This window comes from Chionomys nivalis, chromosome 3 (assembly GCF_950005125.1).
Source record: "Chionomys nivalis chromosome 3, mChiNiv1.1, whole genome shotgun sequence".
Taxonomy (NCBI): domain Eukaryota; kingdom Metazoa; phylum Chordata; class Mammalia; order Rodentia; family Cricetidae; genus Chionomys; species Chionomys nivalis.
Window position 1 is genome coordinate 70,689,311 of NC_080088.1, and position 16,934 is coordinate 70,706,244.

General features: G+C 46.1%; 1 protein-coding gene across 1 annotated transcript; it reads right to left on the reverse strand.

Annotated features, from left to right (window-relative positions):
* Positions 1 to 13,771: 13,771 nt before the first annotated feature.
* On the reverse strand, positions 13,772 to 16,349 carry Rtp1 (receptor transporter protein 1). The gene is made up of 2 exons (XM_057764659.1): positions 16,078 to 16,349; positions 13,772 to 14,291 (listed from the first exon to the last, which is right to left on the reverse strand). Exons 1-2 carry the CDS (start codon positions 16,347 to 16,349, stop codon positions 13,772 to 13,774), a joined length of 792 nt encoding a protein of 263 aa, XP_057620642.1.
* Between the last annotated feature and the right edge of the window lie 585 nt (positions 16,350 to 16,934).

Consider the following 16,934-nt stretch of genomic DNA (forward strand, 5'->3'; position numbering starts at 1 on the left):
TACAGTTTCCGTGTAATTATTTTGGGGCATAAGCTAGCCATGCGGGCGGCCGGGTACTGGGGACGCAGGCCTGTCGCTCTTATTACAACAGAGTGGCACCCAACGTGCTAATGAACTCCATATAAAACCTGAGAGGGCTTAAAAAGGATACAAAAAAAATTTAAGACAGATTTTTGCTGTTTGTGGGTTGCGTGCAGCAAAGAAATTGTCCTGACTCAGCAACAAAAAAAAACTGGCTGTTTTAAAATGCCGGCTTTCTGGGCTGTGCCGCCATTGCAATCTCTGTCTGGCTCCTGTGGGAGATGAAACATTTGGAATAAAGTGCTACGGCTTGCTTGATGGCAATGTGGACTGCTATGTGCCTGAAACTGTCTGTGGCTCAGGGGCACCAAATGGCTCTGAGACAGGAGCGGCTCAACTCCGCCATGCTAAACTGTGCTGGTCTCAGACAGAAACTACCGTAATTACCATAATAACAGCACAGTTAAGGTTTAAACTGAGCCGGACACAGGTGGTACCGTATTACCCCTATATGGTGCAACTTAAGTTTTTAAAAACTACTTAACATTTTAAAAAATGCTCCTAAAAAAAAAAAAATTACAGATTCACAATAAAACAAATTCAGACATAAAAGACCTCTATGGGTCACAATGTTGGATAAATGTACGTAGACTTAAGAGAAAAAAAAAATATATATAAAAAGAAAAAATAAAGTTAATGCCCTTAAAAAGGGGGATAAAGTCTTTAAAGAGACAGAGTACAGATAGTTATAGATTAAAAAAAATAAAAAAAAATAAGCCATGTAAAAATAAAAAATTCACAGAGAGTCTAGATTCTTTCTATTATTATGTTTTCTTTAAAATTTTTAACTGTAAAGGAGCTAACTACAGAGAGACATTTTATTATATGGACTGCCAAGCTAAACCAAAATGGATATAAGGGTATTATGATTTCAAAATATGGGTCTAAGGATATAATGCTTTGGAGAGGGTCTTCTTTTGTTTTCACAGAGGATGAGACTCTATGGATTGCGTCTATCCCAATATGGTATGATAGACCACGCCCTCCTGAAAGGTTGCTGTAAACACCTTCAAAAAATTACTTCACTCAACTGCCGACTAAGATGACCCTGACACACAGGTTACACCATAAAAGATCTAAATACAGCGCCCCCATTCAACAGGAAACAGTTTGGAAAAAAAAACTGCGCCCATGTTCCCAAATATGGTTTATAAATGTTCTTTTACATTTAAAGGGGGATATGATATAGATATAAATAATTTGCATTGGTATGGATTATAAGGTCAATTTTGTTATGTGTATATGTATTTCTGATCTTGATTAAGGTATTGTGATTGTGTAGTTCATTTAAAAATGTAATGTATAATTAGGAAATATAGGTTGCTAATGGATAATCATAAATAATAGTAAAGCTTGTAGTCGTGTTAGTTAGATTTTCTAGATGAGCATAGATATATTTCAGCTATGTAGGCATTCTTCATATCTTTCAAAGACTGCAGAATATGGCATTTAATGTTTTAATAACTTAGGGCTTTTTATGAAAATGAGACACATCTGCTCCTGGCAGCACCATCTACTTCAAGAGGATGATGGGCATCAAAGAGGCTCCTTATGGAGTTTGATAGCCATTTGGACAAGAAACTGCTCTTGCCTGGACTGTTGCATAAACTGGACACAGAGAACCTGCAGAAAGAGGACTGCTGAACTTGCCTAAAGGTGAGATGGTCTTTCGGGGTTCCTGACTCATGAAAGAGTCTGTGAGATATTCTGCAGGACACAGCAGATAGTGACTAAACTGTCTTTGGAATTTTCCTGCTTCATGGAAATGTCTGCTGGATACTATGGGCCTGAAGGTTGAAGATGGATGCCCCAACGGTACAAAAGAACTTTGGGTGACTGTCCAGGCAATGAGATGTCTCTGTCATTTCTAGAGTTTGGAATCTCTTGTTTGCTTAGGTAATATTATATCCTTCTGGAGTCTTTAATGGAGTTGAAGAATGGTTAGTTATAGTTATAGTTTTCCTTAGTTATAAGATAAAATAGATAAGTATTGTAACTGTAATTCTTGCTTTATAACTGTTTTGTTATATGTAATTTTACTATGTTAAAGTGAAAGCCTTTTTTGTTTAAACAGAAAAAGGGGAAATGATGGAGGAAGGTCATTGGTTAAATAATAAAGAAACTGCCTAGGCCCATTTGATAGGCAACCCTTAGGTGGGTGGAGTAAACAGAAGAGAATGCTGGGAGAAAGAAACCGAGTCAGGAGTCGCCATGATTCTCTCACTCCAGACAGACGCAGGTTAAGATCTTTCCTGGTAAGCCAGCTCGTGGTACTACACAGAATATTAGAAATGGGTTAGATCAATATGTAAGAGCTAGCCAATAAGAGGCTGTAGCTAATGGGCCAGGCAGTGATTAAAAGAATACAGTTTCCGTGTAATTATTTTGGGGCATAAGCTAGCCATGCGGGCGGCCGGGTACTGGGGACGCAGGCCTGTCGCTCTTATTACAACAACTCACTTTGTAGACCAGCCTGGCCTTGGACTCACTGAGATCCACCGGCCTCTGCTTCCCAAGTTCTTGGAATAAAGGCGTGCATCATCACCACGTGGTCTAACACCCATGTCTTTGCCCAAGGCCAGGTCTTTCAAAGTAACTGTCTTTCAAAATAAGCATTTTTAGAGAAAGGCAAGAGAATTAGATGGATGTAAGATTGTTTCAAAAGAATAAAGAGAAGGAAGATGCTAAGAATTTATCAGGTAAGAAGGACAAACTCCAAGCTGTCAAAGGCAGGTGGAAATCTTGGGGTATATAGCCCATTGGAAGGATCAGTGTCAAGAAGTCCCTGAAAATGACCAAGGACAGAGATAGCTGAACAGGATGGAAGCAAGGTCAACATGTGGAGGACCCTTCTGTTGTCTGCCTTTTGCTCTACAAACCCAGAAACCGAGACTTTGTGCAGGAGAAAACCCAGGTCACCTGAGGCCAGTATCCCAGGTAATGGTGAGCCAGCACTAGAACAAAGGTGTCTGACTCTCAGGCCAGGGAGATCTCTGCACCCCAGACACACATGCACCTGCCTTCTCAGGGAAACTCAGACAGCCTTCATTTCCCTAGCACATTCATGCCAGGACCCAAACAGCGCCATGAATGACTCCAAAGGAAATTCCTTCGCTGGGAGTCCTGCAGAGAGACAGAAGGAGACTTGGAAAAGAATTAAATTCTTCCTGGGGTATTGTAGCCAGTAGGAACGAGGCCCAAAAACCACTGGTGTTTTCTGTTTAAGATTTTTAAAATAGCCGTCTTTGAAGAATGACGTGTGGTCACCAGGCTCCTGGAAACGTGAAGTCACTGCTGTGACATAAATAGAAAGGCAAGAAAAGAAATCTCTGTGGACTGCGTGAAAAGAAGCCAGCTCTTCGCCTGGGCTGGGAAACTCATCCCCGGGGCTTCCCTTTTCCTTAAGCCTTGACCAGCAGCATTTTACTGAAGTCTCAGGGCAGAAAGAGTCTGTCGGGCCTCAAAGGAGAAGAGACTAATTAAAAGGAGAAAGGCACGAGCCTTCGGGAGCACATGCTGTGTGGTAGGTGTGGCCCCGAAGAGTCCTGTATGTTATAACATTATCCCCATTTTGATGGATAAATGAGACTCAAAGTGCTCAGTTAACTTACCTAAGGTATGGACTGGTAAGAAGCAGGATTAGGCTATAAGAGGTTCCCAGGCCCATGCTTCTTGACCTTTTTTGAACCCTTGATGCACTCTGCTGGTCAGCATCCTTATTTGTCCAGGCTTCAGGTCCTGATCTTTAAGATACGAGTCCTGTAGCTTTATTTTACAGGTGCCTTAATTGTCTTCCTGTTAAGTTTCTTGGTTCTTGGGACTTAGAGGATTTCTCCAGAAGGCTAATACCCTGTCTCAGTGGGTTTGGGGGACACAATCAAAGCAGTACTTCTTGCTGACCCTGCACCAAGGATTCCAGCCCCCCTGGAGCTACATGTGGTGCCTGTAGATCTCTTGGTGTGAAGATCAAAATCAGTGTGCAGACACTCGAGTGGGAGAAGGGCCAGGTTTCTGGAATGTCCCCTGAGGAGTGTATTTATAACACAGAGTACATCTAACAAGTTCATCATGTTGCGTGTGGCATGTGGACCCATCCTAGAGAATTCTGCAAAGACAAAGAGCCCACAAGCAAGTCTGGAATTCCCTGTCCGTCACTAGTCTAGGAGACAACAGGAAAGACAGGTGAGGGCAGAATAAGAAAACCAGAAGCGTGCCCTTGGCGTGGCAGGAAGAGCTCTGGGAAAGTTGCAGGCTGAATCTACAGGTAAGGGTTGGGATCTGTTGTATAGTAGTTTGGTCCTAAGTTAAATATTTTCTTTCTAAGTTGAGGCCCCTTAAAGCTCTGGAAATAAATGAAACGTACAAACTTGAAAAGTAGACAAAGTTCACAAACCTCAGGAAAATTCTAAAACTCCCAAGATGCACAAGGCTCCTCCCCAAGATGACTATGGCTGGGGAGCCAAAGGGCCTCTTGACAGTGCAGAGAGCTCCAGGGTCACCACTTTTGAGAGTCCTCACCTGCACTTTGATGAGGACAGACTCTCAGTATTGCAGTTGTCCTCGAGATCCCCATATTTCTGTAAGTAACCCCAATATACTCAGCACTAAGCTAGTCTTGGATGAGGACAGACTCTCAGTGTTGCAGTTGCCCTTGAGATCCCCATATTTCTGTAAGTAACCCCAATATATTCAGCACTAAGCCAGTCTTGGACAGACTTATTTCTTCGTTCTGTCGTCAGAGCCTTATCTGGGGTGAACAGATATTTGTCTATGTGTCTCTCCAGGAAAAGACACAGCAGACTCCTGGCTCTGCATCTCCTTACCTGTCTGGGAACGAGACACTGCTACACTCTGATCATATTTTTCCATCTGGGTGATAAAGTGATTGAGTCTCTAATGGGTCTTCCAGCTCTTGTATTCATGGCTTTGCAAATGCGTTCCTTAATGCAGAAGGCACGCAGGTCCTTGTGCTCACAGAGAAGCACTAGGGGAAAGAGGAATGTTAAACACACAGGACTGTCTCTTTAAAAGGAGAGGCGTATAACCTATATCCCACCAGAAGGCTGGGAAAGGATGTAGGAAGTAGCCTGGTGACCTTTGCTCTATTGTATGGCCGAGACCACATCAGATCCTCCCCTACACTCTTATCCTGAGGTTGTTTTTTCAATTGGTCCATAGAACCAATCTTTACAGAAGATATCCCATGTACTTTACAAAGAATTTCAAAGTAGTCATGTCTTAAGCTTTGTTGTGCACTTGGGATTGAGTTAATAATCACCAGGAAACTTTTGTTTCCAAATTGTGCTGTGCTTAAGTATGCCTAAAATAAACTATGAGGGGGTCAGACTCTGGAAGTTTGACCCAATATTAGCTAATGAGTTTGTGTTGAACCAAACTGCCCTCTTGCCTCTCAGGGATCATTACTTCGTTTGCCATGGTGTTTGCAGAGATTCCCCTCACCTAAATAGCCTTAGAGTTATAAAGAGGGCCTATGAGAGCCAAAACAGAGGGGGCAACAAGCATTCTCAGCAGAAACACTGGGTTCATCCTCACATTAATGAAATGGAAAGGAAGTAAATTAGAGACTATTGGAATTCACCTGATGGAGAAAAAAAGAGGAAGAGATGGAGCCATGAGAAGAAACGTTCCCACCATCTGTGCAGAGGCTGGGTCCATGGCAGTGTCCCCACCGCCCTGTGCAGAGGCTGGGTCCCTGGAACTGTTCTCACCACCCTGAGCAGAGGCTGTGTCCATGGCAGCGTCCTCACCACCTTTGCAGAGGCTGGGTCCATGGCAGTGTCCCCACCATGCTGTGCAGAGGCTGCGTCTAATAAGCCAAGAACAAGAAGAGCACTTAGCACTTAAAGTCATACAGGAAAAATGGTATACTAGGATGCGCCAAGCCTGCGTTCCCCCACAGAAACATAAAATTATCCGAAGATGACTAAGATCTTTCAGGATTATTATATAACCCTAGAGCTCAGTCAAACACATGGAACCACTAGAAATTTTTTTTCTCACCTCAGTTCATGCTTCTCCCAGACGAAGTGAAAGGGACCATATTCTCAAAGTCCAGACTTTATTTGCAATATTCCCATCAGTCCTGGAGCTGCTCCTGTCTTGCTAGGGTCTCAGCAGGGGGACCTCTCTTAAGTCTGAAAAGAAACCAGACACCTCCCAGATACTTAGAACAAGACATATCTGATGGAACCACATAACAGAACAGTCAAGACTTAAACCCGCTGGGAAGTGAAGAGATTCAACAGTTGCTGTGTATTGGAAGGACCAGAAAGGCCACGAGCCCAGACAAAGAATGCCCAGGAAGGCTCAGGGAGACTCAGCTTTTGCTTCTCACATGCTCACTTAGGGGAAAACTTCTGTAGCCCAAAGCTAGTCTGCAAAGACTGCAAGAGCTGACTATTTTTCGAAATGCTGTTCTTTACTTTGTTTAGTTAGTTAACTAGCTAGCTAGCTGGTTGGTCAGTTGGTTAGTGGGTGTGTGGGTATATGTTAAGGTATACACACATGTCACGGTGCATCTGTGGAGGTCTATCTTAGTTTTCTCTCTATGGCTGTGGAAAACACCGTGCCCAAAAGCAACTTGCAGGTTGAGGTGGCTTATTCATCCCAGGTCACAGACCATCACTGAGGAACTCTATCAGGAGTGGAAGCAGGAGCAGAAGCAGAGGTCATGAAGGAACGCTGTTGCTTACTGGCTTGCTCTCCATAGGTCACTCACAACCACCTGCCCAGGGGTAGCATCACCCACATTGGGCTAGGCCCTCCCTCATTAACCATCAATCAAGAAAACGCCCCATAGACTTACCTCCAGGCCAATCTGATGAAGGCATTTTCTCCGCTGACTCTAACTTGTATCAAATAAATAAAAATGACTAACCAGCACAAGGTCAGAGGTCAGGTCTCTCCTTCTACCACTTGAGTTCTGGCATCAAACTCAGGGGGCAGGCCCATTCACCCACTGAGTTGTTTTGTCAGCCATAAATGCTCCATTTTAAACAAAGGACAAAACCAAAAGAACAAAAGAAAGGATACAAGCTTACATCTGTACATCACAACTCACAGTAGTGCTATTCATGATAACAAAAGACAGAAGCAAGGCATTACGCTTCCAGGAATAAATGGATAATTAAAAATGTGGTGTGGCCATGGGCACTTGGACTTGAGTCTTCTCTGCTCTCTCCCTGGATTTTCACCTCCTGTTTCCCTCACCTGCCCTGTGCCACCCATCCAGGGCCAGTCTCTTCTTCCTTTCATGACCAAGTGTTTCAGGAATTTGACACTCAGTTTGCTAAAGGCTTCTTTCCACCCCATAGCTCTACAGAACAGCTCTCACCCAGTTCACAAGCACCCATCTTATGGCTACACAGAACATTCTTATAAGCCTTATGTTTGTAACCCTGCAAAGAGTTCAGCACTAAGGACTCTGGTCATCAGTTTCCCAGATACATGGTTCTTGATTCACCTTATCTTTCCTCATTCCTTCTTTCTGTTCTCCATAGGTTTCCTGCTTCTGCCTGAATCCTGAATGTGGGTGCTCTGTAGATCCCCTCTCTAGTGGGTGCTCTGTAGAGTCCCTCTCTAGTGGGTGCTCTATAGGGTCCCTCTCTAGTAGGTGCTCTGTAGGGTCCCTCTCTAGTGGGTTCTCAGGGTCCCCTCTCTAGTGGGTGTTCTATAAGGTTCCCTCTGTAGTGGGTGCTTGGCAGGTCCCCTCTCTAGTGGGTGTTCTGTAAGGTTCCCTCTCTAGTGGGTGCTTGGCAGGTCCCCTCTCTAGTGGATACTCAGCAAGGTCACTTCTTGTGTTTCCTTCTGTTTTCCCCTCTCTCATTTGTCTGTGTCTCCTGGCTGATCTCACCTCTCCTAAAATCTTCATTTCCTTTGGGAAGCCTGTGTGGTGAGATCTGCACACGCCGGGGCTCTCACACCGATGTTTCTTGTGTTTCCCACCTTCATCGACAGTTTCACACACACTTTAGGTCAACAGATCCTAATTTACAAATTCGTTTCCCTTTCTGGAAGTTTGTGCAATTTATCATCTGAACCACTTTAAGTTGTACAGTGTAGTGGTGTTAAGCACAGTGGTGTTACTGTGTAATCCTCATTCCTCTCTATTCCTAGAACTTTCCAATTATCCCAAACTGAAACTCTGTTATCAATAAATGCTCTTTGCTGTAGCCCTTTTTCAGACATGACACAGCATTCCCCAGGGGGAAAGCCTGGTGCCCTGGTGCCCTCTTGTGATTGACAGAGGCAGCAGCTGATCTAAGGATAAAGGGGAATGTGTTCAGAAAATATGGGAGGGGTGTTCATCAAATTAAACACACACACACACACACACGATGCTGGACATGTGACTAAAAGGAACTTGAAACCCTGCTGGGAGGCCACCACTCGAATGAATATGCTCCCTTTTTCAGGTTTTGGGTTGTTTTGTTTTGTTTTGTTTTGTTTTAATCACTTTGGCTGTCACTGGATTTCCAAGCACTGTCTGTTCACTTAACCCTCGGTTGAAAGACAAAGATACGAATGACCATTTCACAGGGGTTACCCATCAGATACTGCACATGCCAGATACTTACATGACAATTTCAAAACAGTAGCAAAATTACAGTTAGGAAGCAGGTTGGGGGGTCACTGCAACATGAGGTGCAGAATGAAAGGATTCCAGAAAGTTGAAGACCCCTGAACCAAGTGACCAGGGATTCCATCCTCTGAAACTATAAGGAAAAACAGATAGTTTTTCCCTTAGGGTTTTCTCTGAGACAGTCTGATCATGGTGTTAAGAAAGGAACTAACAGAGAAGCAGGTGCGGGACTGAGATCACTTGACCACATCTGACCCCGCGGTGTGGGATTAAGCCTTTGGAATTCTTGTTTGAAGAGTTTAAAGAAGCAAATCAGAAAGGGCTTCAAATTCTGCTGAGCAAACTTACTAGGTGATTCCGGTCAGCATCAAGGTGACCAAAGAGTCACTGGGAAGTGGACAGTAAGGGCCACATAAAGTTACATAATGAAGGAGGAACCTGTTGAAAATTTGACTAGAGGCCATTCACGTTACATTTGGGGCTAAAAACGGAAGGTCTAGTGTGGTAGTTTGCATGTAATTGGCCCCATAATCTCAGAGGGAGTGGCACTATTAAGAGGTGCAGTTTTGTTGGGGTGGGTGTGGCCTTGTTAGAGGAAATGTGTCACTGTGGGGTGGACTTTGAGGTCTCCTCTGCTCAGGATGCTTCCTGGTTGCCTCAGTCAACGTCCTGCTGCCTGCCAGAGGTAGGACTCTCAGCTATTCCCCCAGCACCGTGTCTAACTGAATGCCACCATGCTCCCCACCATGATGATAATGGACTAAACCTCTGAATCTATAAGTGAACCCCCTCTATTTAATTTTTTTCCTAGTAAGAGTTACCAAGGTCATGATGTCTTTTCATGGCAATAAAAACCCCAAGACATTCACATTCTCAATGTTAGACAAAAACACAAATTTTCATTGTGAGATGATATGAGTCTCTGGGGTCTGGGGGTGGAATACTATGATTTGAATAAGAACTGTCTTCTGCAGGCTCCCATGTGAAACACCTGCTCTCTACCTGATGAAACCATTCAGGAAAGTTCTAGAAGCTTTCAGGAGTGGGGTCTACCTGGAATGAGTAGGTCACTGGGAGTAGGCTCATGGAAGGTCTGTTGTCCACAGCTCTTCCTTTCCACATTCTGTTTCTATCCACTGTGAGGAAGTCCCTTCTGCTGCCACAGGTTCTTGCCACCATGCTGTTCTGTCTGAGGACATGGAGCCAAGCACCATAGAGTGAGAACTCTCAAAGTCACGAGCCAAAATGAATCTTTCCTCCCTGACTTTGTATTCTTGGGTATTTTGGTCACAGTTACAGGAAGCAATGGATACAGAGACTGAGCAAAGAGACATCAGTTTAGGCTGCTGATTTAATAACAGCGCCTTCTATTGCCTTTTTTCCCCTAGCTTCCTGTACTGATTAGTCTGTTAGATTTTGTTGTTGTTGTTGTTGTTGTTGCTGCTGATATTGTTTATTTTGGTTTTTGTTTGTTTTTTGTGAAGTTGGCACAAGCTAGAGTTATCTGGGAAAAGAAACCTCACTTGAGATAACTCCTCCATCAGATTTCCTGCAGACAAGACTCCGAGCCATTCTCTTGATTAACAACAATCATGTGGACGAGCCTAGGCCACTGAGGGCAGTGTCACCCCTGGGCATGGGGTCCTGGGTTCTGTAAGACAGTAGGCTGAGCAAGCCAAGGAAAGCCAATAAGCTGCACACCTCTACAGGTGTGGCTTCAGCTCTGGCCTCCAGGTTTCTGCCCTGTTTGAGTTCTTAGCCTGACTTCCCTTGCTGATCCTGTGGAACTGTAAGAGAACCCTTTCTCTCCAAGATGCTTTTGGCCATGGTGCTTATCACATGGTGGTTATAGAAAGCAAACTAAAACACTTGCTTAGCTCTGCCCTTCCTGAGCCCTGCTTCCTTGCGTCATCGTCCTTGATAAAGTACTAACACATAAGCCCCTGTCTTAGACCTGGAGTTCTGGGGATCCAGACAGAAGTACAGGCACAAGAGACCAGTATGTCAAAGGAAGCCTGACTGAGTATGAAACTCTAAAGACCTGGAGAGAGGCCAGAGAGTGAGCCAGAGCCTTTCTAGAGACCATTCCTGGCAGAGGGAACAGGGCAGGCAGACGGGCCCTAGGAAAGAGCATGTCGGACATGCGTGAGGAACAGCACATACACCAGGGGAGCTGCCGAAGGGAGCGGGTGCAAAACGCTGTAATAGGATGAATAGACTTACGTCATTTCTGGCCTTTACAGTAAGGGGAAGGTGCGGAGGGATGACAGGGGCTGACTCTGGTTAAGAGGATCCCCTTGCTGACCTGCTGAGAAGAGACCCAGGTTAAGAGCAGAAAGGAGCCTCCCTGTGCCCATTCCAGCTGGGAACCGGTGACCGCAAAAGTACAAATCCTTCGGCGGAGGTTCCAAAAGAAAAAGGCTTCTCCACAGGACAGAGCTAGCCAAAGAGAGCCTTGACCAATGATGACCTCCCTGACATCTGGGGTATTGAGAAATAGGCTGAGCAACCTGGCACTGGGACATGTGAGGAACCAGGTGCATGCGACTGAGTCCAGGATGGGAGCGGGAAAAGACCTCAAGATATTTTTAACCCCAAGACAGGGCACCTGAGCCAGAGAGAAAATGAGCATCTTCAAGTCCCAGGGGGGAATCAGTCCAGAATTAAAGCCGAACCTACAGCTTCCAGCGCCTGGAGAGTTCGTCATTGCTTGTCTAATCCCATGCTACCATCTGAAACAAACAAACTTTATCCTCCAAATGCTTTGGTTGAAATATTTTATTTGAGTACAAGATCTAGGAGAATAAGCGGTGGTACAAGAAGAGGACCGCGCACACTGTTGTACACTAGAGAAGCAAAGATCTGGCTGTGGATGGCCCTGCTCATCGGTTTATGTCGTCATTCAATGAAGTTTTACTGAGCTCTTGTTATGTGCTCAACAGGGGAAAACACAATGCATTGAGTCTGTCCCATTTGGAACCTATAGTCTAATAAGGAGTGCATCCGAGAATGAGAGCTCACCGCTGGTCTGATGGGGGTTCCAGCGAGAAAGAAAGACTCAGTAATGGAAACCAAGGGCCAATGTCACTATAGCAACAGATTGTCATGGTTGGAAGGATAAGGGAGGATGACGTTCAAAAACAGAGAGAAAAACACAAGGCAGCTAAGGAGGGATGTGGAGCCCAAGTTATGGAGAAACTAGGAAGACTCATCAGAGGTGGCCACCAGGCATAGTTTATAAACTGGATATAAATAAAGCTACCACTCACTTAGAGGCATGATACCAGACCCCAGAGGCCGGGAGCTGTCCTAACTCAGATATTTAGATGCACTGCTATTTCTGTTAAAGCTCCCCAGGGTTCCTAACATACAGCCAGGCCTGAGAATCCCTGAAGTGACCAGAGGTCTCTGAGAGACTGTGCCTGGCCCAAGGTGCCTACTGCTGTAGCCAGAACCCAAATGAGAACTTGCTAGAGAGGAGGTGCCCAGGATATTTCACTAAAGAAATTAATACTGAGGAGGAAGACATCACAGCCGGTTTCCACCATCAGAGCGAGGACTTATCCTTGGGCTGATCTTCCACATCACTCCTGACGACGGACATGATTGACCCAGAGCAGTAACTGGATAGTCTCAGTAAGAGAGAAGACAAGATACCAAGTGGGGGGGGGGACTAAAGGCTCAATGGACATAAAGGACCATGAGGAGAATCTCAAAGGTGCACTAATGATGCCCCAAAGGTCTTTATGTAAGAGACCCTCCTGCCTCCCCAACTACAGACGTTATGACTTTCTATAAAAGAGAAATGGTAGGAGGACAGGAAGTTGGTTACTAACAGAGAGGGTGAACAACGACCTCTAAGGCTCAGGGTGGGTAGCACCCCACTTCCTGCTTTTCGCCTCTCCCCCACCAGCCTTACTCTACACTCTATTACCACAGGGCATCTGATTCTGGGATTGTAAACATATTGCACCCCATTTTGAGGAGATGTGAGATTCTGGGTACTTTCTACCAAGAAGGTTGTTTTTTTGTTTTTTGGGGTTTTTTTTTTGTATATTTAATTTACCCTTTCTTGCTGAGATGCCCCATCCTTGTGGTCCAGAAAGAGAGCCTCTTTGGCAAAAAAAAAAAAAAAAAAAAAAAAAAAAAGCAAAAAGGAAATGTGGAAAAGCCAGTCAATGATTGTCAAAATCCAAAATCATGGGTGGCCTGACTGTTCCCTATTCTGGTCATCAGCGCAGCTGAGGAACCGAACCCTGAAAACCCTCCGCATAATGGAGAGTCACTATGTGCAGCATTCTTCCACAGCTCTCTCAGTTCTGGCCCAGTTCACCATGACTATACCCCACAGCCAGTCATCTGTCAGCCAGGCAGAATATGGGACCACCTGTTCAAGACAGGGAACATAAACAAAGTACAGTGGAGCCACAGCCCAGCGCCCCACCTCTCTACTTCAGGGGAAACTACTGTGCGTGCATGAGGCAGAGCTGTGGCTCAGGTTCATCTTAAAGGCAAAGAGGTTCCTTTAAGCTATAACTAGATGCTATGGGAATGATGAGGACTGAGCAAGAGGCTAACAAGAGAGTGGAGTCCGGTTCATTGCTTTAAGACCTTTTGAGATGGCCTAGTCCTGTAATTTCCAAGCTTGTTTTCCTTTTTAAGCAACTAAGCATATATATGTGTACATGCATATATATACAGACATATATGTACATATTACACGGAATATATATGTATATATTCATCCTTACATGGAAGTACTGATTGCAGCAGGGGAGAAGACAGAAGTTGGAAGGAGCTGTTGGATGAGGAGAAAGCAGCTCATTCACTCTACCTCCCAAACCAAACGTCCCTGGGGTACCTAAGAAAAACTTTGGAACCTTAGCTTTCTTGAAAAATCAACCACCCAGCCCAGATCCTTAATTTTACAGATGGAAAAATTGGGTAGGTTGTCCGTGGTTCCCACTGAATCAATGACTGCACCGCAATAGAACATGCCCCGTTTTCCCAAGCCAGGTCTCACCTCACCCCTTCCCAACAGCTGGCTCCCCTGCCCCCGCTCCCCAGCCTCAGACCCACGCTGGAATCTTAGAAAGAACTACGGAAGGAGAATTGCAGGTAGATTATGAGCAACAGGACGGTAGCCCAAAATAAGCACCAGGGGATGGAGCAGAAGTTGCAGCCTGAGCCGGCTTCGGCCTGCGGCTTGGTGGGGCTGGGCGCACGGGAGAAGGTGTAGGTGTTCGCCTCCTCCTCCAGCAGCTTCTCGCTGGGCTTCCAGTGCACGATGCCCTCCTGGCAGGCCTCGCAGAACTCGCCGCGGTGTCGCCGGTTGTCCTGGCGGCTGGCCACGTGGATGCGATAGTGGCCCCCGCGCTCCCCGTAGCACTGCTCGCGCAGGCTGGTGATGAGGTTGTCCACCAGGCTTTCGATGTTCTCCTCCAGCATGCTGGACTCGTCCAGCCGCGCTGTGCCGCACTCGTAGCACAGCTGTTTGAACACGCGCATGCGCACAGAACCAGCGCGCTGGGCACGGTCCAGGTACATGTGGAAGAGGATGACTACATGGGGCGACTGCCAGGTGTGCCAGCACCAGGAGCAGTGGAACCTGCCAGTGGGGGAAAGAGAAAGAGAGGACCATGTGGAGGGATGAACACGGGCCAGGAAAGGGGTAAAGGGATATGGAGGCTGGCAGAGGTGGGGCCGTGTGCTGACAATCCCCAGAGTTCATTAGCTTACCCAGGAGGCCACCCTCCTTGCTCTGTGTGAGTGCCTAAGGGACAAGAGCAGCCTCCCAGACTTGGCACCCCGGGAATCTAGCAGTGGTCTGCTCCCTGGTTGCCATCCAGAGACCTTGTCTCCCTTCGGTCAGGTTTCCTCAGGCCTTACTCCTTCTCCCAATTCTAAGGAACTCATTCTTTATCTATAAAATACTCTGGGTATATTGAGTCTCTGCCCACACCACGTGGAAGTCTGACAGCAAAGTTGAATCTTTCCGGCTAAAAGATAGACAAGTCTATCGGTTAACACTGACAGAACAGACTGGGCCTAAATCAAGAGACAATGAACTATTAACACCATCAACTGTTAGCGCAGGCCAGAGATCGTGCATACCCAAGTCCTGGCAGTGGAGACGGCGTGAGTGAAGAGGATCCCCACACACAAAGGCCAGAGTTTCCCACGCTGACCTCAGTCAGCCAGGAATCGCAGGTCAGCAACAAATCCGAGTTAGCCACAAAGTCCTCCCACTCTGCCCCACAAGAACCTCCAGGAAGTAGCACCCTAACATCTGATGGAGGGGCGCCCACATTTTCATTTTAGTCTTTTTGCTTTTTCATATCTTTAGCAATTATTTATCTTACTGAGACTACACTTGGATTTCTTTATAAAATGTCAGAATTCGGGGGGGGGGGTGTCACAGAAATTAACCTATCATTCATTTTGTTTCAGGACACAGTAAAAGAGCCATCCATGTACACAGAGTTAGAGAGAGGCCGGATCAGTATCCTGCGGGGCTGACCGGAATGAACTGAAAACAGAACTGAGTTGACTGGGCCAAGCTAAGTGAGAAGGCCTTCGCTTCTGACCCAGATACCTGCACCCCTTGGCTGCCCTCATTCAAGTCCCAAAAGTAAGTCTTAACGTAGACTCATGTACTGGACCCAAGACTAGACTCTAGAATCACCCGGGAGCCTTCTTAAAGTCCGGGTACTGATCTGAGTCTGGAAGAGGCCCAATATTCTGCAGCTCTAGGAAATTCTAGATGATCAACACCATCATCATCACCCCTGGAGCTCAAAGTGAAGACCTCGGCTAACCCTTCATTCAGCACTGGGGAAAGCATGGTCCAAAGAGGAAAGTGGATTTCTCAAGAGACACAGAGCCCATGGCACAGTCAGTTTCTAGCGTGCTCCGTGTGTTCGACATTTCAAACCAAAACAAGCTGAATTAACTAGGTTCAAACTGAGCTTCCCCAATACAAGAGCACAGATCCCCTGACTCCCAGTGGACCCAAGCCTTCCTTTTCTCATCTTTCAGATACTTTAAAAGACAATATTAAATCTAAAGGTGTGGGAACTGTCAGAGTCAGAAACTAATGCTTTTATTATTGCGTATTCTCTCTCGATAATATATATTATATAATATACATTTTTCTAACTCTTTATTTGCTAAGTGGAGAAACTGTAAGAACAATTCTCCTGGTGAACAGGTGAAGAATTGAGCCCAACCCGGGTGTCCATTTTAGGGATAACCTGCCTTCTCGTCTACACTAGCCTCACAGTGAGACTGGAGCAGGCATTTGGGTTCTGTGCATCCTTCTCAATCCTCCGAAGGTGCCCCGGGGCTAGGGTCTCAGATGCTGTCTGCAGATCCCTTCTTGCTGGGCCACTCACCTGCCTGAGGCATGAAGTTCCAGGTACTGCTTCCAGCCAGGGGCCAACACATTGTGCTTGAGGTTGGGGTCTATGATGAAGTCCCAGCTGTCAGCTGGCTTTGCCTCCTCCATCTTCTCATAGAAGACCTTCTTCCACTCACCTGTGGTCACACTCTTACACATGTCCTCGTCGGGGGCGAGAGAAGGCAAGCTCCACTTTAGAGAGAAAGTGGGGAATGAGGGCAAGTGCAGGGCAGGGCAGCGTAGTCTCCACGGTCTAAAAATCCTCATTGGCAGGACCGGGAGGAAGCAGGACCCGACTCCCTCCTTTGTCCGCAGTGGAACCTGTTTCCAAGGCAACTAGGCAGGGTGCCAGGGGACACAACCTGGGGAGGAAAGAGTCTCTGGAAGGGTATTTCAGAGCCCTGATGGCAGTCTGCAGAAGCAAGGTTTCTGAGTCTCACTGATCCAAGGCAGGTTGGGGGCCTGGCAAAAGGCTAGACTTCAGACCTTATCATCTTGGCCTGCAAGAGCATGGAGAGGTGATTATTTGAGAGTGGGTTCAATTTCACCTGGTCGCCCTCTGGAGGCATCATCAGCACCTGGCTGCTATGGTAACCACTATGCCTTAGGGAGCCAAGGAGAAATAAGGGATGGGAAGATGTAGACCTGTTAGCAGGTTGAACTAGAATATAGTCTCCCTCTGCATAGCCACCCGTCTCATACCTGAACCACTGCCATTTGATATATATCATCAGAGGTCTCATAAATCGCAGTGACTATGTCACCATGCAGATCCGGGATTTACCTTATCGTATACATGGCACAGCTGCTCATAAGCCACTCCCACCCATTCATTCTTGTGTTTCAAGTATA